General features: G+C 40.4%; 1 protein-coding gene across 1 annotated transcript in view; it reads right to left on the bottom strand.

Annotated features, from left to right (window-relative positions):
- Positions 1–6,387: 6,387 nt before the first annotated feature.
- Positions 6,388–22,988, bottom strand: part of steep1 (STING1 ER exit protein 1) — a 38,544-nt gene continuing 21,943 nt past the window's right edge. Inside the window, exons 5-7 of the mRNA XM_078211815.1 lie at positions 12,135–12,224; positions 8,648–8,740; positions 6,388–6,768 (exon numbers count right to left, since the gene is read on the bottom strand). Coding sequence (XP_078067941.1) covers positions 6,706–6,768; positions 8,648–8,740; positions 12,135–12,224 — 246 coding nt within the window. The 3' untranslated portion in view covers positions 6,388–6,705. The remainder of the gene's footprint in view (positions 6,769–8,647; positions 8,741–12,134; positions 12,225–22,988) is intronic.

Here is a 22,988-nt window from a genome sequence, read left to right as displayed (position 1 = left end):
TCTCAAGATAATTAATCGGCTTTCTGCTGATTATTCATCCAAACAAATTGTCACCAGCAAGTCTACAGGCAGCCTGTTCTAAAATCATTCACAATTGTTACATACAAAAACAGAAAATGCTGGAAAATCTCAGCAAGTCTGACAGCATCTGTGGAGAGAGAATAGAGCCAGTGTTTCGAATCAGGATGATCCTTCATCAGAAGGGACATTAGTTACACAGATTGAAGGGGATAGTTAGGAAAAAATCATGCAGAAAATACTAGATATTCTATCCAAAACAGACATGGAATTAAATTAAATAGACACTTGGAAATGAACCAAACTACAAACAATGGCTTGGAAACAAACAATAGCATTTTACATAATTAATATGGGTAATTACATTATACTGAGGGATTAGATTGATATCAAGAACTCTGAAAACAAAGCTTTAATGCAATTGTTTAAACTGTATGTTACAACCTTATATACTGAGACACTTGCATCCTATTTTCTTGTCTGTAAGATGTCAAATGAAGGTGGGGGGAGGTGTGGGGGTGGTGGAGAGCTGAAAATGCAGGAACCTTACACAACATATTCCCAAGGACTAAAACACCAAAACTTTCTAATTCAAAAACACATTACTTTTCTGCCATCACCAATTGAAAAACAGCTGCTCTTTTAAAGCTTCTCTGATATTTGAGGCAATCAGCATTGCAACATTAAGCTGCCAGCAATCTCTCCGTGAACGAACATCTTTTTGAACCGCTTTCTGACTTTGAAAATGAAAGGTGAAAAATGAAAGTGCTGAGAACTAGATTTTGGACGAATATTTTGTTTGAAGCTTAGAACTTCCTTTCAAGCTCAGTTTCCAAGCGATTCAGTTGATTATACTCCCATTGCCCCATTTGTCAGGTAATTTCTATTTATGTGCAAGCTTGTGGGAGTTGTAAAGTGGCTGAAGCTGAAGGCATTGTTTCAGAAGGTGACTTATTTATCCTGTCCATAACCCATGTGGTCAAACCCACAATAGTTAATTTCTGCCTCCTGCCACAGAGCTTGCCTGGACATAAAACAAAAGGCAATATACTTCATTTCATCAATCCATTCACCGCAGCATTAAATTCAGGCAGCTGAGAGAATGGGTGAAATACTAGACTCTGGACTTTGATCTATGGAACAATGTTTCAAACCCAGCTCAGTCAGATAGGATTGAAAGCCTGGCCCTTCCTGGAAGGTTGCAAAAGTCCTTTTTTAAAATAAGCTTAGGTCATTCAGTTTCAAATGGCCATGGGTTCAAAGCAAAGTACCTGCACTAAAAAGAATGTCATGCATGACTGGTATGAGAAATGGACAATTGCTATACTTTTGCAGTGTGAGTGCTAGGGTGAGGGCTGGGTATATTACTGCGGGGACAGAGAACTTGCCTCTGACTTAATTTTCTCTACTGCCAGGAGAGTCATTTCTGGCAGAGGCGGCGGCAATTCAGCCCATCACACCCATGCCAGCAATAGCTCTTTGAAATTGACATTGCCCATTCCCAGCATTAAGACACATTGCAAAACAAACTTGGAACCAATAGGAGAACACTGTAACATCTCCTGACAATAATTGCATACTAATGAATATAAAGCCAAAGGGTTAAAGCTCAGCAGGATATGCAGCTTGTTTGTTTATACCACTTCTTTGTTCTCTTCCCACAGCTTGACATTTTCCTGTTTCAAATATTTATCACTAGATACTATAGCTTGTTTCTCCATTCAATAAGAGGCATTCTCATAAAGGTATGTTTCTTCCCCTATAATTTCTTTCGACAGGATAAATAAATATCGAACATCAATGGGATATTTCTGAAATAAACAAGCTAATTAACTGGATACTTTCATGAAGGTGACAAGATGAATGGATTTTTTTCCTATTCGTTCATGGGATGTGAGCATCACTGGCAAGGCCAGCATTTGTTGCCTATCCCTAAGTGCCCTTGAGAAGTTGGTGAACAGCTGCCTTCTTGAGCCGCTGAAGCCCATGTGTCATAGGCACATCCCAGTGCTGTTACAGAGGGAGCTCCAGGTTTTTGGTTCAGTGACGGTGAAGGAAGAGAACAGGGATAAGGCCAAGGCGGGATAGTTGTCGGCGGTGGTGCAATGGGCCGAATGGCTTCCTTCTGCACTGTAGGGTTTATATGGTTTCGATAACATATTCCAAGTCAGGACAGTGTCTGACTTAAGAGGGGAACTTTCACATGGTGGTGTTCCCATGCACCTGCTGCCCTTGATCTTCTAGGTGGTAGCAGTCACGGGCTTGGAAGGTGCTGTCTAGTGAGGATTGGTGAGTTGCTACAATGCATTTTAACATAATTCAAATTATGGTGGACACAGAGTATCCATTACACACCACACATTAAAAATCAGAAACCATGACACTTCCCTGGATGATTCAATTGGAAGTAGAACTGAGGAACAGGCAAGAATATCCCAGATTCCGTGGGTACTACAGGAAGACATCAGGACAGGAATTAAATGGGTTTGGCTGACATCCCCTCTGGCAAAATAGGTTCTCTTTATTCTTGTCTTTATACGAAACATGATCATCAGGTTGGAAACAAGAGAGGTTGAAGTTTGTGGAAGTCTAATCAACCAATCAGCACCAACTGGATAGGAAAGAATATTAGATGGAAAAATACATCATCCTGGAGGAGGAAGACAGATGTTTTTCAAATATAACTTTTGATATGAAATAATCTGCCAAAAGGATTTTTTTTGTTAGTAAATCCAAACAATGAAACCTGATGCAGCTGTAAAGACTAATCCCTGATGACAAGCTTATAAATCGTATTCAAAATGACCTTCTTCAGCTCAAGACATTTGAGCTGTTCAGGCCAAATAGCTCCTAACCTTTCTCCTTTGCTGTTTCCATATATTCCACCAAGCATTTTACCATCTTCAAGCTTGTAAATGACTTCACGTAATGTTCAAGGACCACGACTGAAAATAATGAAAAGAAAAATGCAACGCTCAATCATAATTAACGAAACTGTCAAATGTTCAGGTTTGTTCACGTGAGTTTTTCTGTTGAAGTGAGGCTGCATCAGTATTGGAAAATGGAATGCATCTCCCACCTTTGGTCTCAGTATCATGTGCTCCCAGATCATAAACAAAGCTCCTTTATTCAGATTCAATCAGGTGCCCAGGCCTCAACCTCAGTACAATTTCCCCTCAACCTCCTGTGATTCAAGGAGAACAATCTCAGCTTCTCCAACCTAACCTTGGCTTCCAATACTGGACGATTCCAATATATGCAATTCATTTTCTTGGTGTTGATCTAATTTTACTCTTTATGCTTATTTCTTGAATCATTTACTATTACTAAATTTAAACTGTAGGGACTTTCAAACTTATTGCACAAGTTCATTCTTTTGCTAGTGCTCTGAGCTCCAATGTAGTGTTAAGGATTCTAACAACAAAATAACCAAACAGTAGTTTTCACTATAAATTCATGCTTTTTCTTACAATCTTATAAGGCATTGTAACTTCCCCACAGCAGATTGACTGAAAGTATTTGTTCGTTCTTCTTTCCAAGATTTACTTGCAAAATAAATGTCCTATGATGAAAGGCTGAGTAAATTGTGCTTACATTCTCTGGAGTTTGGACAAACGAGAGGTGATTTCATTGAAACCTACAAGATTCTGAAGAGGTTTAACAGGGTCAATGCTGAGAGGTTGGATCATAATTTCCTTGGAGTGGCAATCAGCATCAGATTGCCATTTTGTACCCATTTACCTGCACTAAAATTCTTCAGTGCCTGTCTCGTCCGACCTTCCTGCCCCAGGGCGGATGAGATCTGGATAGCACAGCAAATCCAGCTCCGTGTCAAAGTCCAAAAGAAGCAGAGTGGTTTTTTTTACAGAACTAGCTACCGTCATGCAGGTGTGTTCACAGGTCCCATTGAAAATAACAGGTCAGGAGGAAGGTAGGTGTCTAAGATAAGCGAGGGGGATTTGGGGAGTGGGGAATCAGGCATTGGGGGTGTTCGGATATGAGGTGTCAGACACCGGGGTGTAGGGGGGCTGGGTTGAGTCAGGGTTGGGTTTTGTGTCAGTTCGAGTCAAGAGGTGGCATTCAGCTTGGGTCAAGTCAGGGGAATTGGCTTCAGGTTGGGGAGTGGGTGTCGGATCGGGTCAATTCAGAGGGTAGGGTTTGGGTCAGGGAGTGTGTATTAGGTTGGATCCAAGTGGGGGTCAGCCAGGTGTGGGGGGTGGAGAATACCTTGCTGGTGGGGGGGGGGGGGGGGGGGGGGGGGGAGGGGGGAGCGTTCCTGGGGGTTTTGGCGTGGGGTGTGTCCCATGTGGGAGATTGGGGATTTGGAAGTCTGGGATGTGTCCCATGCGGAGTTCTGAGTAGTCACATTGAAGTTAGAAGTGTTTTAATTTCTTCTAACTTTTCGGAATAGCTATTAATCCAACGCTGGCAGAACCATCTGAAGTTAATGATTTAAATCACTTTGTTGGATGGTTCCCAGTGCAGCGCATTTATCCGGGAGAAATTAGCGCTTCTGGACAAGTGCCGTGTAAACCCTTACCTGGGTACCCCCCAAATATGATGCTGGGAGCCAGGAAGTTACGAGTTTCTGCTGGTCAGGGAATCCAAAACACAGGGGCAAAGTCTCAGGAAAAGGGGATGATCATTTAGGACCGAGATGAGTGGAAACTACTTCACACAAAGGGTTGTGAATCTTTGGAGTTCTCTCCCCCAGAGGTTGTGGATACTCCATCATTGAATACATTTAAGGCTGGAACGGAAAGATTTCTAGTGTCGCTGGGAATTAGGGAATAATGGGAATGGGCAGGGCAATGGAGGTCAAGTCCAAGATCAGTCATGATTGTATTGAATGGCGGAGCAAGCTTGATGGGCCATATGGTCTACTGCTGCTCCTATTTCTCCTGTTCTTGCATTACTTTCTTACAAAACAATAGCCATGACAAAAATAAATCAGACTCGTTTATTAAAGTGATTTATTGTAAAATAGTTAGAATGTTCCAGATAAGAATAAGAAAACACTGGAGATAAATGGGTTTTTAAAAAATACAAGTGAACTGACTGAAAACTGGCAAGATTTGTTAAGTTCTATGATTTCCAGTCCCTCATTAGACAGATTAACAATGCAGCTCCCATCCAGCATCTCAAAGCATTTTCTGTTCTCTCAATAAAGGCAGTCTGTGTAAATGTCACTTTCCTCCCCCATCTTTTCTGAATCCCCCCCTCATTGCATTAAAACAATTTATTAGACTTCCAAGTATAAATATCTCCTATTTTTCACACAATCCCAAGGATATAAAGTAAGAATAAACCACAAAAAAATGGAAACATAAAGCATCCGAAAGAGAAAGTGAAAACTTTACAGGAAAATACTGATCGTTGTGGTGAAGGAGATGATCGGGAAATACTTTCCTTTCTGGGGCCGATGTTGATATTGTCCACTTTTAATTCAGATTTCCAGCGTTGCTTATTTTATCTTAGCAAAGGATAGATACTTTGGGAGAGAGATCTCCTTTTTAGTATGAACAATGTCTGAATTGGCCATTGTACAAAGCGGTCACATTTTCATTAATCGCTTTGGGTTCAGTGAAATTCTTTAGGCAAGTGTTCACATTAAAATGTAACAATATTGCCAAGCGCATATCTTCAACATTCTGTTTGAAAAATACTAATTGAGAAATGTTTTTGGAGAAGTATGGAAAGTTAGCAGGTCTGATTGTTTTCGTGCACATGATGAAGTGGTTCTTAATGTTACAAGCGCAGATTAGAGTCAGTATTATTCGCTTTGGAGGAACTTAACTCGGGGTGGACTTTTAAGCGTTTAAAATTATGAAATGATTGGATGTTGCAGCATTGGTTAAAATATCGGAGGTGGATTGTGTTAGTGGAATTAGCAGGTTTACCCATAAAATATACAGGCATAGGGTAGGATAGGGTGCAAAGCACTTTTGTTCTCACCCTCCGAAAGAGGCTATCAATGTATGTGAGAATACAGTTCAATAAGTACTGGTAGGCATGCAATTGGACCAGGTGACCAGTCTTCACATGTGAGCCATTGCAATGTAACTTATTCAACTACAAGGAGCAGCACAATGATCGTACCTGCACACTCTTCAAGAGGAGGTGACTGGATGTCAATCAGGAATCAGACTCTTGTGTGATTTTTACCTCTTCTCCCAGCCCACGAACAATAAAGCCAACTATAGCGCACAAGAGGAATCACACCATTTCTGCTGTGCTTTCAAAGGATGACAGAGCGCGTACAAGTATGCTTCTCTATAAATTAATTTGTTGTAGTACAGCAAACTGACCATGAGCAACAGGAGACCTGAAAACAAAGAATTTGAAAGAGATAGAAATGTAAAGCTGCTCGAGGGAGTGAAAAAATAATTTATTAAAATATAGCAGATGTAGAAACACATTAGTCTACTGTTTATTAGGATGTCTATTATACAACACACTTGTTTAGATCCCAATAGTACAACTGCAAATATCAAAACACAATATAGCCCCTTGTTCACAATAATTCTTCCCTCTCCTTTCCCATCCATACTCCCGACGGATTATGTGAAGGAAGGTATAAACGACCTTGTTAGGTTAACAGCTGGTTCATTAAATGACAAAAAGATGGTTGGTTGGGCACTTCTTACGTGACCATAAGAAAGATTCACCAGCAGTTCGTGAAAGTGCTCATTTGAACTGATTGTCGATCAGGGTACCTTTCATCTTAGCTTTCTTAGCCTCCAACTCTGCCTGTAAAGAAAATAAAACGATGAGCATTACAGGAAACTTAAACCCACCTCTTCAGTGAAACCAAAACTATAAATTAATTGAAAGCGTAGATGAGAATTAAACAATTTGATTTATTTTTACAATTACAATAATACTATGGATTTACAATAATTGGCAGCCATAAATGGGGCAGCACGGTGACACACTGGTTAGCACTGCTCCCTCACAGTGCCAGGGGCCCAGGTTCGATTCCCGGCTTGGGTGATTGTCTGTGTGGAGTCCGCATGTTCTCCCTGTTTCTGCATGGGTTTCCTCCCACAGTCTGAAAGACGTGCTGTTTAGGTGCATTGGCCATGCTAAATTCTCCCTCAGTGTACTCGAACAGGCACCGGAGTGTGGCAACTAGGGGATTTTCACAGCAACTTCATTGCAATGTTAATGTAAGCCGACTTGTGAGTAATAAATAAATAATAAACTTTAGAATACTACAGGTTCTAGGAGGTGAGCTTGATTTTTGATAAATTTGTTCATCAACAACAAATATATAGCGCGTTATACATTTGCTTCTCCAGAATGAGATCTAGGAAAGAAACCTTACAATAGCAATAATTGATATGCAGTGTGAATGTACTCATCCTAGTGAATCTTCTCTGAACTGCCTCAATTCCAAGAGCTTTCTGCTATTTGTTGATTTCAGTGAGGGCAAAGGGGAGAAAGCTTGTGTGCATTAGCAGTCAAGACTGAGCTAATAAAAGTCACATTCATATTTAAGGCTATAAGAAATAGGAACAGAAATAGGCTGTTCAGTTACTTAAGCCTTCTCCCCCGTTCAATAGGATCATGGCTGATCCAACATTCCTCACATCCATTTTCCTGCCCTACCCCTCTAATCCTCGATTCCCTTACTGATCAAAAATCTATCTCAGCCTTAAATATACACAAAGAATTCCAAAGACTCAGCACCCTCTAAATGAAGAAATTTCTCCTCATCTCACTCTTAAATTGGTGCCCCTTTATTCTGAGACTACGCCCTCTGGTCCGAGATACTCCCATGAGGGGAAGCATCCTCTCAGCATTAATCCTGTCAAGCCCCTTAAGAATCCTGTATGTTTCAATGAGATCACCTCCCATTCTTCTAAATTCCAATGAGTAGAGTCCCAAACTGTTTAATCTTTCCTCATAAGACAATCCCTCCACACCAGGATCATCCTAGTGCACCTTCTCTGAACTGCCTCCAATGAAATAATGTATTTCCTTAAATAAGGAGACCAAAACTGCTCACAGTACTCCAGATATGGTCTTACCAGTACGTTGTACAGTTGCAGCAAGACCTCCCGTATTCTTATACTCCAACCCCCTAGGGTTGGAATCTTGAGGGCCAAGATTCCATTAGCCTTCTTGATTACCTGCTGCACCTGTGTTGCGTGCACAAGTACCCCCAAGTCCCTTTGTGCTGCAGCTTTCTCCATTTAAATAATAATCAAACACAGTGACCCAAGCTGGGAATCGAACTTGGGTCCCTGGCACTGTGAGGCAGCAGTGCTAACCATTGTGCCACTGTGCCGCTCATTCTGTTCTTTTGTTCTGTGGAATACCACTGGCGTATGGGCCGAAACAGAGATCTGGCTCAGCAACAACATCCTAGATGGATTACTGGGTATTGCAATGCTCCGTGAGTGAATCTCCACCACTAAAGGCATCTTATGAGCTGTGAAAACACTTGAGGCCTTTGTTTTTTTTTAAATGGCATTACATTGCAGGAGCATTTGAAGTTATTTTCACAGTTCATGTTGCGATTTTATGCTGGTTTGGACCAAACAAACAAAAATCAGATCCTGAACTTGGGTTAACGGATTTCTCACATTTGATAGGAGCTACGGTAAAATACGGTAACATTTACCAGTTCCTGCAGTCTTTTCTTGCTCATGCCTTTCCTTTCCAGCTGCTTCTCAATCACTTTGGCATTCTGTGCGTATGAATCAGCAATCTCCCTCTGTCAAACACACAAAGCACAAGTTAGCAGCGTTTAGTGACAATTTCTAACAGTGACATTCATTCTGGCTTGCTGTGAACTTCTTGTTTCCTGTGACAGATGAAGATTTACAAGGTACAGAATGAACAAAAGGTCATTTTTCTATCAAAACTACCCCTTCCACTGTATGAGATTTGAATGGTAATGCAGACTGCTAACATGACTGTGGACAAGAATCGTACTCAGGGTGTTCTCATGTATTGCCTTTCGCACAAAGCGGATTTGGCAGAGGTCTGGAAGCAGCTTTCTCTTTCCCTTGGGTATTGACAGATCGAGCAGGAGGACCAAGGAGAAAATCATCCAAATACAGTCATATATTCTTAGATTAAAAAAAAACCTTTTCAGCCATGTTCTTAAAATGCAACTGGACACGAGGGACACTTTATTTCAAATTGGCAGACAGCAGTAGTCTTTACAGACCCAGAACTCACTAGTTATAGCCTCTTCGGTCTAAATGGATAAATTACTATGCAGCCAGAAGAAGAAAAGATTACCACTGCGGCTGAGTGGGAGTTGGGACATTCTGTTACCTCAGGTCAAGTGCATCAATTTCAAGCTGTCAAATGTCACGAGAAGCTATAAAAATGATTCACCAAACAGTGTCTTATAATGAAATACAATGCTGGAAAAAGCATGGGCTAAGGTGAATTCAGTGCAAGCTCTTGATGTATACCCTCATTTGTGCCTTTGCTACCTGTAAACTCCACAACTCCCAACACATTCCTCACTGGGCTGCCATTTTCTACTCTGTTTCACAAAGTCTGATTTTCCTATCGCCCCAGTGTTTGTGGACCTATATTCATTTCTTGTTTAGCAATGCTTCTTTTTTTATAATTCTCAACCTTATTTTCAAATCCACACATTGCCTCCCTTCCTCCTCACCATCTGTGTGTGTTCCTCCAGCCCTATAACCCTCTGAAATATCTGTACTACTCTAACGCTGGCCTCTTGAGCAGCCCCAATTTAAACTGCTCCACCACTGCTGGCTATGCCTTTGATTACCAAGGACCTAACTCTGGGATTCTCTCCAAAGGCCTCTCCACCTCTCTATTTCCCTCTCTTTCTTTAAGACATTCCTTAAAACCTACGTCTGAATCAGCTTTTCATCACCTGTCCTAACATCTCCTTAAGTGGCTCAGTGTCAAATTTTGGGCAATATTTTCTGGACCGAAATGACAGGCCATTTGGAGGATGAGGAATCCACTTTACTAACTGGTGGGCTTTGCTACGATTGTTTTCCCAAGCCACGAAATTAGCATCCCACTTCCAGTACCCTAATCAACCAGGAAAGGCAGGCAGGAAGACAACTCAATTTTATCAAAGGAAGGATTCCTAATCAAAGAGACCGTGACATGGGTTATAAAGGCTCACCAACACTTGGATTTTTGAGGTTGCATCAATTACAGGAATGGAGAGACCTGGGAAGGCTCCTTCCTAAATCTGTTTTTCTCACTACTTCCCTCCTTTAGATTGCTCCTTAACGCCTACCTCTAACCAAGCTGCCCTAAGATTTCATGTGGCTTTGTGTCAAATCTTGTTTGATAACGCACCTGGAAATGTTTTACTACATTAAAGGTGCTACATAAATAAAATAAAGCATCAGTTATCCTTTTCAGTGGTGTGAATAACTCAGAAATAAAGTCACGTTTACAATTAAAAGTTTCATTTGGTAGAATAGCAATTACACGGCACAGTGAAACAATCAATTAGATAAGCCACTTAGAGAATTTGACTTGTGCTCTGATGAAAGGCCATTGATCTGAAATGAGGTTCCATTTGACTACAAATGCTGGCATGCATTGGTTGTGCAGTATAGTGTATTGAATTCCAAGTCTATTATATTAAATCCACCAAGTTCCTCTTTTTGATTTATTTTTAAGTTTTCCTTGTGCTACTGATATTTTGTCCTTTTCCTCAAATGCAGAATCAAACACTAAATATCCATTTAATGAACTCGACATTTCCATAGTATCCATCAAACTCTTACCTGTGTGTGTCTTTAATGAGCCCACAAGCCCTTAACAACTGTTTCTTTTAATATTTATAAAAAGGTTTGCTATTAATTTTGATACCCTTGCAAGATTTTTTTTCATATACCATCCCCACCTTTTATCAATTACTTTGAATACTTTTTATAGTTCTCCCTGCCCATTGTGTTTTGCAATTATCTAAGCTTGACACTGTCTCCTACCTCCTCTGATGACAATGTTACTTAGCTACGATTGTGGAACCATTGCCTTTTCAGGCTCTTGTCTCATACCAATTACTTTTTTGAATACTTCTCACTTCATCCCTGGGTTTACTCATCAACAGTTCAGCTCAGTTTAATGCTCAATTCTTTTCTTTTTTGTTCAAAGTTTGCCTTAAACTTAAAACCTTGCTTCACAGCTCTCACTGCAAACTTTATATCAAGATGAGGCTCGTAAGATTTTCCCTCATCACCAGCTTGTTACCCAATTCTGATTCATTACTCATTATTAAATCTAGTGCGGCATATTCTCTTGTTGAGTCCAAAAATAGTTCCAAATATAATTGATAAATTCATTGCCTTTATGACTTAAGCTGTTCTACTTCACACAACGTATGTGAAAATTTAAAATCTCCTATGAAGTAACCAGGAATTAAAGTTTAAAAAATATATATTCTTGGGATAATAGGTGGGTCACTTACAAGTCTGGCTTTTATTGACCAGTCTTAAGTGGTCCCAAAAGACTGCTGATACCAACTGTGTGCTTTGCCAGGCCTCTTCATGAACTAGTTAAGGGTCAACCACATTGGAGCACTCCCTAACATGGAATAAATGTTTAATTACAAAAGTCTCAGGACATGTGTGACTCACCCTGCAGGTTAAGCATTGTAGATTTTAAGGCATGCAATCTCAACCTACATCTTTCCTAGTTCTGAAGACTACTTATCTGAGGCAAGGGAAAGTGGGTGAGATTGGGCTACCCAAAGCTCATTGGATCTGGGCAAAGATGAGATGGAATAAACATTAAACTGACAGGTCTGTAGTTTCCTGGTTTTCCCCCCTCACTTCTTAAATAATGGAAGTGTTATTTGCATTTGTCTGATCCAATTCAAGCCACTTTGAGCAGATGTATGAGGCCACAATACTATTCATTTATGTCCTTGAAAATCATTGGGCAAATCTGACTAGCGATATGGAGAAAAATACAAAGCAAGAATAGATGTTAATGTTGAATATCAACCAGTTCAAAGATTACACGCTACACATTAATATTTGTCAATAATATCATTTCAGTGTGAAATCGGATTTCCAACTAACAAGGAACACAGAAATAACTACTTTAGTATTTCGGTCGAAAGAAGGGTTTTGTTTGATGATAAAACTCACAGCTTCAATCTCCTCTTCTTCCTCGTCAATGGTGGACACAGTGACGGAGCTGAATTTACCCATGTCTTTGGTCCTCTTTGTCATCATCACCTGTGGAAGCAGAAATCCAGTCAGTAATTAAGGCATATTCTGCTTGATCTTTGAAAAATGTGCAGGCTATCTCTAAATGAGATAAGCTGCTGCCTTTCTTGTTTTGGAGGTTGTAAAGGGCGTATTTACTTGAGCGACAAATGTTATTTTTCTCTCTTATCTGGTTCTTGTGCTGTGCAACCTGCACCAAGATTTCAGCTAAGGCTGTTTTGGAGCAGGGAGTTATTTACACACAAAAACTCATTTTGAGCAGCTCCTCCATGTGTAGGTCATCTTTAATCCTAGCTTTCCCCCCAATGACACAGCTGCGATCAGGGAAAACACAAGCCCAGATCAGTGCAATATCATCCCAGGCCACAGAATGTGCACAAGCCAGGCTGCGCTTCACTTTCCAGTTGAAATATATTTAACAGAATGAATATTGTCTTGTATATTTACAATGTACTGTGTATCATTAATAGTACTAAAAAGCTACTTTCCATGACGGCGCCTTCATACAGATTTCATGGCTTGCAAAGCTGGATAGTACAACTTAAATGATTTTCTTAACTGGGTATAAAATTAAAGGACATTGTGCTACAAAGTTATGGATTTTGGAATAAAATTCCGACCAGCAATTCATGACTACAAAGGGCATTAACAATAATATATAATGCCAGCATGGTGACATACAAGTTCAGCTTCAATGCTACAACATCATTATGATCCTTTTAGTCAGGTTAAGCTGCCTCTATAGCGCAAGCGTGTGCACACACACGCACACAGTGAAAACATCCAATTTGAGAGTCATATCATTCCACCCATTTCTTCGACTACTACCTCTCCAGCTATACGTGAACTAAAAAGATAGCTGACTGAATAGGAACTTGTTGTTTTACTTTATAACAATGGAGGAGACGGTGTCTATTTACTCTAGACTTGAGTATTCCAGCGCCCACTGGTTAGTCTGCTATATTCCAATCTCTGTAAATTTACGGTCATTCAAAACTCTGTTGCCCATGCCTTAACTTGCACCAGGTCCCATTCCCCTATCACTCCTGTGCTCCAAAATATTTGATCAATAATATTCATTATTGTTAATTAGCCATTAATGTTAGACTCCACCAAAATAAGATTGTTTTGATAAACCATCATGTGCCAATTTTTGACCATTCAGAAAACTTTTCTACATACACAGAAATCCAGCTGATATCACTGCACAACCACAACAGTTTGTATTTATACAGCAAGGTTAATGTAATGAAACATCCCAAGGTGCTCCGCAGGAGCATTATAAACAAAGTATGGTACCCAAGCCTCATAAGGAGAATTAGGGCAAATGATTAAAAGCTTGGTCAAAGAGATAGGTTGTGAGGAATGTCTTAAAGGAAGAAAGCAAGGTAGAGAGGAAAAGAGGTACTGAGAAGAAATTCCAGTGCTTGGAGTCAAGGCAGCTGAAGGCATGATCGTCAGTGGTGGCGCAATTAAGATCAGAGAGGCACAGGAGGTCAGAGTTAGAGGAGAGCCAATATCACAGAGGAATGTAGGGGTGGGAGTTTAGAGCGATAGGGAGGGGGAGGCAAAGTACAATATAATCTATAAATCAGTCCGTTATGATATCAGTGCATTCACATGAATGCACAAAAAAATTTAAATTCCTCAGGGAGATAGAAAGCCAGGGGAAATATTAAGAAGTCATAAAAATATGAGCAAACATTAGGAAATAATTCTCAAGATGAGAATTATTCTTTCTATAATTTGACAACAAAAGTGAAAATAAACGCCTGAGAAAGTTTATTTTCCTGTCACCCTTTCTGTGCTGGCTTCCAATTACATATGCAGTCACTTTTACAGCTTCAAAAGTGCAACCAGCAGCAAACAACCTGCCACAGCTGTACTTGGAATTATAAATGGATTAATTTGATTCAGCAATAGCAGAAAGGTGAGCTGAAACTGGATTGGTAGACTCCGGAAAACCAGCACTGAATCACGCTTCCAAAATATATATAGTAACATTAAAACAGATAATTGTTATACAATATTGATACTGGGTTCCTACTGATCTATACTAATGAAATCTGAAGTCCTTTCCCCCCTGAGCAGCAGTATTTGTTTAATAAACTGGCTCTTGGTTTACAAAAATAAATTTCCATTTCTATTTTAATTTTCAGTTGCACACTGGATTCACTATGGAAAGATTCTTTTGTCTTTGGACATTCCAATACGACATATTAATAATACTCAGAGCCAGATTTCAGATTTAAAATCCCATTTTTCTTTTGTAGATGTCAGTTTTTACCAACATTATTCAATCCACACAGCACTGAAACATTTTTTGTTTGGAACGGATGTACGTTAGGATCATCAGTGGGGGACATGGAACATATTTCCATTTCTTGTGCTGGCATTAAGCACTTAAGATGTACAGATAGTTGCAGAGCTGGTTCTGTTTCAATGTGCCTAACCCTTCCTTCAGCCCGATATTGTCATTTCCTATACAAGCCCTGCCGACTGAACTTTCATCTTGTGGACTCAAGTCGGAAAGTTTGTACAGTGGACAAATACCACCAGGTGCTGGATTGAATTAGTCTCATTTTCATTCCACATTCACAACTAGCACCAGCAGAGAAGACTGTCATTCTAGTATTTTGAAGAGAGAATCAAGATTTGTATTATTTAACACATCATTTCCAGCAACTTTTCTCAAAAGGTTTTTCATGCACAATAAATTACCTTGAAATGCAGTGACTATCCTTAAGCTGCCAAGCTTGTAATTAATTGTGTGAGCATTTAGCTTCAAAAAGTAAAAGAGCTCAAACAAACTGCACCATGCCATTGACTTGCTTATAAATTAAGTTTCTCCTGAAGACATGAATGCCTTTTTACGATATGATTCATTGAATGTTGACCATTCCCTGAAACCTCATTCAAGTGGCCAGTATTTGTGAGCAAGACTTGTTGGTATCTGAACAAGGGCAACTAGGGATGGGCAGCAAATGCTGGCCAGCCAGTGACGTCCTTGTCCCATGAATGAATAAAAAAATTGAAAATTATTCTGAAAGCCTGCTCCTACTCTACCATATATTTCACAGAATCAAAAAATTGTTACGGCACAGAAGGTGGTCATTTGGCCCATCACCGGCTCTCCAAATGAGCATTTTGGCTCAGTGCCTTTCCCCACACCTTTGCACAACCAATGCTCTCTTGAATGCCTCAATTGAACCTGCCACCACCACACTTTCAGCAAGTGCATTCCAGACCGAACCACTCATTGTGTCAAAAAGTTTTTTCTAACATCACATTTGCTTCTTTTGGAAATCACTTTAAATCTGTACCCTCTCGTTCTCAATCCTTTTAGGAGTGGAAACAGTTTCTCCCTGTCTAATCTATCCAGTCCCTTCCTGATTTAGAACATCTCCATCAAATCTCCTCTTAGCTTCTCCTCTCCAAGGAGAACAGTCCCAATCTCTCCAATCCATCCTCATAACTGAAGTTTCTGTTCCCTGGAACCATTTTTGTAAACCTCTTCTGCACTCTCTCCAACACGTTCACATCCTTCCAATAGTGTGGCGCCCAGAACTGCACACAATACTCCAGATCAGGTCTAACTATTATATAAGTTCAGCATAACCTCCATACTCTTGTACTCTATGGCCTTATTGATAAAGCCTGGAAAACTATATTCTTTATTAACTGCTCTCCCCATCTGTCCTGTCACCTTCAAGGATCTATTCACAGATCCAGATCTCTCTGCTTTTGCATCTCTTTAAGAATTTTACCCCTTTTTTATATTGTCTGTCCATGTTCATCCTACCAAAATGCATCACCTTGCATTTCTCCGCATTGAATTTCACCTGCCACCAATCTTCCCACTCCACCAACCTGCTGATCTCCTTTTGAAGTTCTATACTGGTTATAATATTTCCAAGTTTTGCATCACCCACAAACTTTCTCCTTCGTATTTATCTAATTTCACTTAAAAGATTATCCACCTCAACTACCCCTTATGGTAGTGAATTCCATATTTTAGACGTTCTTTAGGTAAAAAAAAAAGGTTCTTCTGAATTCTTCAGAGAATTTATTAGTGACCACATTATATTTATGCACCTTACTTTTGTACTCTCCCAAAGTGTTGAATTCAACTCCGAATACACACTATCAAACTCGACATAAAAGGGAGCTCTGTTGGGTGACTCTGCCATATTCCTTTTTTAAAAAAAAGAGAATAAAGCCCTAATTTATTCAGTCTTTCTTTCTAGTTATAACAACCCCACCCTGGTAAATCTTTTTGCATCTTATCCAGGGCCACTATATTCTTTGATCCAGAACCGTACGCAGTACGCTACAAGTATAAAATAGCAAAACACTGCGGATGCTGGAATCCAAAACAAAACAGAGAAAGCTGGAAAAACTTAGCAAGTTTGGCAGCACCTGCAGGGAGAGAAAACAGAGTTACTGTTCTGAGTCCAGGTGACCGTTCTTCAGAACTAAAGAAGGGGAAAATCTGATTATATATGAGAGACAGTGGAACGACTGGAACAGTGATTAGCGGGAGCTGCAAGTGATTGCAACAATGATGTAGCAAAATTTTAGAACAAGTGACTGATGGCCCAGTGGGGGAAGTGGAGGGAGGGCTTTGCATTGGAACAAAAAAATATTTGGGATGTAACAAAAGGAGGAGAAAGATCATAGTCTAAAGCTGTTGAATTCAGTGTTGCATCCTGGAGGGCTGTAACGTGCCTAATCAGAAGATGAGGTGCTGCTCCTTGTGTTGGGCTTCACTAGAGCATTGCAGCAGGCGAAGAACAAACATATGGACATGAGAGCAATATGGTGACTTGAAATGGAAAGCAGCAGGAAGGTTGAGGTCATGCTTCCGGGCTGAGTGATGGTGCTCTGCAAAGCTGTCACCCAGTCTGCATTCAGTCTCCCCAATGTTCAGGAGTTCGCAAGCCCAGCTAAACTTCTATATAAGATGCCACTGTTCCATAAAACTTCCTTCACAATAAGAACAAAACTCAAAAAATTTTGAAGAAGAACAAAAAGTGCCACAATGGGATAATAACCATCTATTAGAAACGGAGATTAATATTTCAGCAAGGCCCTTTCGTTAGTCAACGTAAATTAAAAAGATTGCTCCCTTTGGTGTTAACATGACATGCTGTGCATTTCCAGTCATTTTCTGGTGTTCATTTTTGAATAAGAAAACTTTAACTTTGTGAGATAGGATACGGAATTTAGGCAGGAAAATGGAATCGAAATTCAGAATAGTCGTGATCTAATTGAATGCTGAAGCAGACAGAAGGAGCTGGCTAGCCTACTTCTGTTCCTAAATGAACCATTTGTTCTGAGACTAGTTTCTTTTTTTGTGTCAGTGCTGTTGAAGCTGACACTTTGTTCATAGAATCCCTACAGTGCAGAAGGAGGCCATTCGGCCCATCGAGCCTGCACTGGCAACAACTCCACCCAGGCCTTATCCTCTTCACCCCACATATTACCCTGCTAATCTCCCTGATACTAAGGGGCAATTTAGCATGATCCATCAACCTGACCCGCACATCTTTGGAGTGTGGGAGTAAACTGAGCACCCGGAGGAAACCCACGCAGACATGGGGAGAATGTGCAAACTCCACACAGACAATGACCTGAGGCTGGAATTGAACCCGGTCCTTGATGCTGTGAGGCAGCAGTGCTAACCACTGTGCCACCGTGTTCAAAAAACAAATTTAATTCATACTAGTTTAAACCTAGAGAAACCAGCCTTTAGGGATTTTTTTGTGGCAAAAGTAAATCACATACCCAGCTGGATACAAATACCAACAAATGCAGTCAATTGGTACAAACAAGAGTCAAGCCCATTCTAAGGCGAATTTGGCACAAGGATTTGCTTATTTATCAGGTGGAAGACCTTATAGGATTGCTCTGATGAAAGTGCTCTTCGTTATGTAACGCTTTGCTATTGCCGTTATTAAGTATTTCATTTGCTGAAAAGAACAATTTTGAATTTCCATGAAAAGTTAATTGCAGAACCCAAGAACACCTTAATTAATCTGACAATCTTGCAAATTTGCATACAGGAATGGTTTGGGAAAAGTTGCATTTTTCATCTACTTTTGATTTCCCATTTGGAATTGCTTCACCAGCAGCAGATGGGGGGAAAAAGACGCTGCTACTCTTATTACAACCAAATCATTTTTCAGCATGTGTGCATGGCTCCTCTATTTGCCTCATTTTTAAAACAAAATTGCATATGTAGTAACCAAAGTTCATTTGCAATATTTTGAACTGTAGTTAGAAGACAGTTTGACACAACTAAATACTTGGATGAACCATGAAGCTGCAAAGTCAACCAAAAATGGCTTCAGCTGGAAGGGATTGGGAAAGCAGAAAGTAAACACCAAACAGCCAGTTTACCAGCTGCTGTGCTTTTCAGGCATACAGGACTTTATTGATACTTCATTTTCAACTGCACCAGAGCAGAACAGAAAGCAGCACCAAAGTTAAATCTTTGTCTGCCAAATGTTCAAAATCCAAGAGTTACATTTAAGTCCCTTTTTGAATTCATGATATTGAACAGAGAACATCGGGAGTGGTAGTGTAAATAACCAGCATTGATTTGGTTCTTGTTGGCTACTATAAACAAGACGTCATTGACAGGAGAACCTTGAACAAGGGGACATAACTACACGATAAAGTGCCAGTCATTTAAAACTGAGGTGCACAGACATTTCTTCTCGCAGATGGTGGTAAATCTCTGGAATTATCTGCCCCAAAGGATAATGGAGGCTGGATCACTAGAAGCATTTAAAGCGAAGGTGAATAAATATTTGATAGACCGAGGAATAATGGGCAATGGACAAATTGCACAGAAAAGGAGTTGAGGCTGCACAGATCGGCCATGATTGCATTGAATGGCAGAGCAGGCTTTAGGGGCCTGGTGGCCTACTCCTGCTTCTAGTGTTTGTAGAGAGTAGTTCAGATGCAATTCAAGACTTCAGTTTGTCAAAGGTGTTCAATTTTTCAAAACTGTAAAAATGTTAAGACAGTCAAAACATATTTGACACACAGATCCTGAAAACCCAACCCATATTCTATCAAATTAAATCAAGTAAATAGCAATTTATTATGTAGGTGACTAGGTAGCATCGGCAAAGCTTTTTATTTCTGTTCTTTTGTAATCAACAGTTCGGGGGAACATCCTTAGATGTTCCTAAAATGTAATTGGCTTGATTTTGGTGGAAGCAGAAAGTCGACAGTTCTTTCAATCCCCTATACTGATCCTAGAGGAGGTTGGTGACGTTCAACAGGGAACTCTGCAGGATATTTTCTAAAATAAAGGGAGTAATAGACATGCAAAAGGAATCAGGTTCTGAATAATTCAGGGAATTGAATGCATTAATTATTCAAATGAAATATATGAACTGTTGCTACTTTTAGAAGGAGATTTAAAAGAAACCAAATGTGCAATTTGTCCTGCTTGGAACATTCTGCTTGGGACACTATAATACCGTGCACAATAATAAAAGCAGTCATTGTTTTCCATGTATTAAGTTCATAAAACTGACATGATTTTTAAAAAAATCATACTGGATTTGGATATCTTCACTCCTTTCTCAGAAAATCACTTTGATCCCTGTCCTTGCAAACTACTCTCCCAGATCCAACATTCTTCCACTTCCAAGTTCACCAATGTGTTTTCACCTCCAAAATCATGCTTATTTTCCACACAAATTTGTTTGAGTATGTCCATGACACATCGCTAAAGTTTATGATCGTGGTGCATTTGGCACAGGTAACTACGCAATCCTCCATGCAGTCAGCTTCCGCATGTACACCGATGGTACCCAGCTCCATCATCTCTCTCAACTGCTTATCTAATATCCAGTCTTGGAAGAGCTGCAAGTACCTCCAGTTAAACAATGGAAAAATTAAAGCCTTCATCTTCAGCCCGGCCACAAACTCTGTATCCTTTCCACCGACTCCATGCCTCTCCTTCACAAGTGTCTCAGGCTGAAACAATCTGTTTGCAATCTCAACACACTTTTTGGCTAAGCTTGTTTATTGCCCCTCCTACTTCATCCCACACTTGCCATTATGCATGCCTTCCAGTTGTCTGGATCCCATGCTCTGGAATTCCCTTTCTAAACCCCTCTGGCTCTCTGCCTTCCTTTCAAATCCATCGTAAAACTCAGCTCTTGGTCTAAGCTTTTACTCATCCCAACTAATATTTCCTGCTTTCTCACTTTGTGTGATTGCACCTCTGAAGTGACTTAGGATGTTTATCTATGTTAAAGCTATTATAGTTCACTAATGTCTTTTAGGGAAGGAAATTTGCCGTCCTTACCTGGTCTGGTCTGCATGTTACTCCAAGCCACAGCAATGTGGTTGACTCGCAACTGTCCTCAGCAATTAGGGATGGGCAATAAATGCTGGCCAGCCAGCGACACCCATGTCCCAGGAATGAATAATAACAAATGCAAGTTACTGTTGCTCCAAAATGCCTGACCTTGTATTGAACTTATGAATTCTTTCAATCATAGAACATAACAGCGCAGTACAGGCCCTTCGGCCCTCGATGTTGCGCCGACCAGTGGTACCAATCTAAAGCCCCTCTAATCTACACTATTCCAATATCATCCATATGTTTAATAGAATCCTTCAATGGAAATCTATTACATGGTGTGGACTTAACCAATGATACGTGGTCTATGTTGAATTATTTGAAGTCAGTCATAGCAGTAATGGTGGCAGTGGTACATATGAATTAGTAGCAGGAATCAGCCATTTGTCCACTAGAACCTGTGCTGCCGAGCAATAAAATGAAGGTTGAATGAATTGTGGTCTCAATCCCACATTCTGCATGCCCCCAGTAACTGTTGACTTCCCTATTAGTCAAGAATCTAACTGCCTCAGCCTTAAAAATATTCACTGGCCCTGTCTCCCCCGACCCTTGGGGAAGAGGGCTCCAAAGATTCATGACTCTCTGAGAGAAACAAAAGCTTCTCTTCTCCCTCATAAATGCAAGGCCCCTTATTTTTAAACTATGTCCTCTAGTTCTAGTCTCTCCCACAAGGGGAAACATTCTTTCAGCATCCAGCTTCTCAAGTTCACTCAGGATGTCATACGTTTCAATAAGATCATCTCTCATTCTAAACTCCAATGGATACAGGCCCAACCTCCGCAACCTTTCCTCATAAGATAACAGCCCACAAATCCCAGATATCAGTTAAGTGGACTTTCAAGTGAACTGTTTCTTTGAAAGCTCTTAGGTTCAGAGGAAAGATTTTTAAAAAAGGATTGCTACCCAGAATCTCCTGCTGAAAAAGACACAGAGACACGCACTAGCAATAACAGAATCAGGTTTGGTTTTTATGACCTTCACAAGGCTAGCTGATGGACACTACTCAGTTATACAAAAATTGCAAGTTGTGTTTATGGTGAGCTGCAGTAGCAATAGATTAAGAAAAGAGATGCAAGTGCAATACCTCTTTTTAACTGAAAAGAATCTCACTTTGCATCGTAATGTGTTCATCTCGACAAAGGAAGCTGAGAAAATCCTCCAGAAATCCATAAATGGCTGACATAATTCTCTAGGCTAGCATTAAAACATGGCTGTATAATATGGAGGGGGGAAATTTAAATTTAATTACTCCTCCCGCATCCCATTCAGACAAGTTCCCAACCTCAGTTGCTTGAGGACCTGCTGAATGGAAGTCAGGTGTTGTACTATAATAATGGTTCTCCAGCTTTTTTGGTTGAAGAACCTCTGTTCGATTGGACTAGTAATCACAGATTCCCCATCTAAATCTTGATATTTGGTGCAAAACAATCTATTTAAAACCACAGCATATGATATAACTCCAGACCAGTCCAAAGACTTGGACTCAGCTCCATATTTTGAAGTAGATATTTTCCGATCACTGCAGTTGCTGATGCCAAATCTGCTGACCTATTTGTGCTGTTGTACATGCCCAAAGGAAATGTTTTATAGAAAAAATGAGATAATTGCCTAACTTTTCAACGTTTAGTGAGGGGATGCCATAGTGATTAACTGAATGTCAATTAGCAGCACATTTGAGAGTTTTTTGCAATAAGCCTGCACCTGTGTGGTGACAGTTGGAAGAGAGGAAGTGTTTATGAGAGCAATGGACAGTCAGTGGTAGCTCACAATTATCGGCAATAATGCAGAGGTCGGTAAACTTGCTACGAATGACTGATCTAATGACTTCATCTTATGACTTCATGTCTTCAGCTACCGCTCATTTGCTTGTTTCAAGGATCTCCTGGAAAGTGTCTATGGACCCCCAGGAGTCCAGCTTGAGAACTAGTGTCACTCTAGAAGATTCAGTGTTCACACACCATTCCGACTTGGAATAGTGTTCCATCATTGTTGCTGGGTCACGAGCCCGGAACCCCCTCCCACCCTCCCTCCCAGCACTGTGGGTGTACCTACACGATGTGGAGATAGAAACATAGAAAACTACAGCACAAAACAGGCCCTTCGGCTCCACAAGTTGTGCCGAACATATCCCTATCTTTTAAGCCTACCTATAACCCTCCATCCTATTAAGTCCCATGTACTCATCCAGGAGTCTCTTAAAAGACCCTATTGAGTTTGCCTCCACCACCACTGACGGCAGCCGATTCCACTCGCCCACCACCGTGTGTGTGAAAAACTTCCCCCTAAAATTTCCCCTGTACCTACCCCCCAGCACCTTAAACCTGTGTCCTCTCGTAGCAGCCATTTCCACCCTGGGAAAAAGATTTCCCAGGATGCCGGCGTTG

This window comes from Mustelus asterias, chromosome 4 (assembly GCF_964213995.1).
Source record: "Mustelus asterias chromosome 4, sMusAst1.hap1.1, whole genome shotgun sequence".
Taxonomy (NCBI): Eukaryota; Metazoa; Chordata; class Chondrichthyes; order Carcharhiniformes; family Triakidae; genus Mustelus; species Mustelus asterias.
This window is presented reverse-complemented; position numbering and strand designations above follow the sequence as displayed.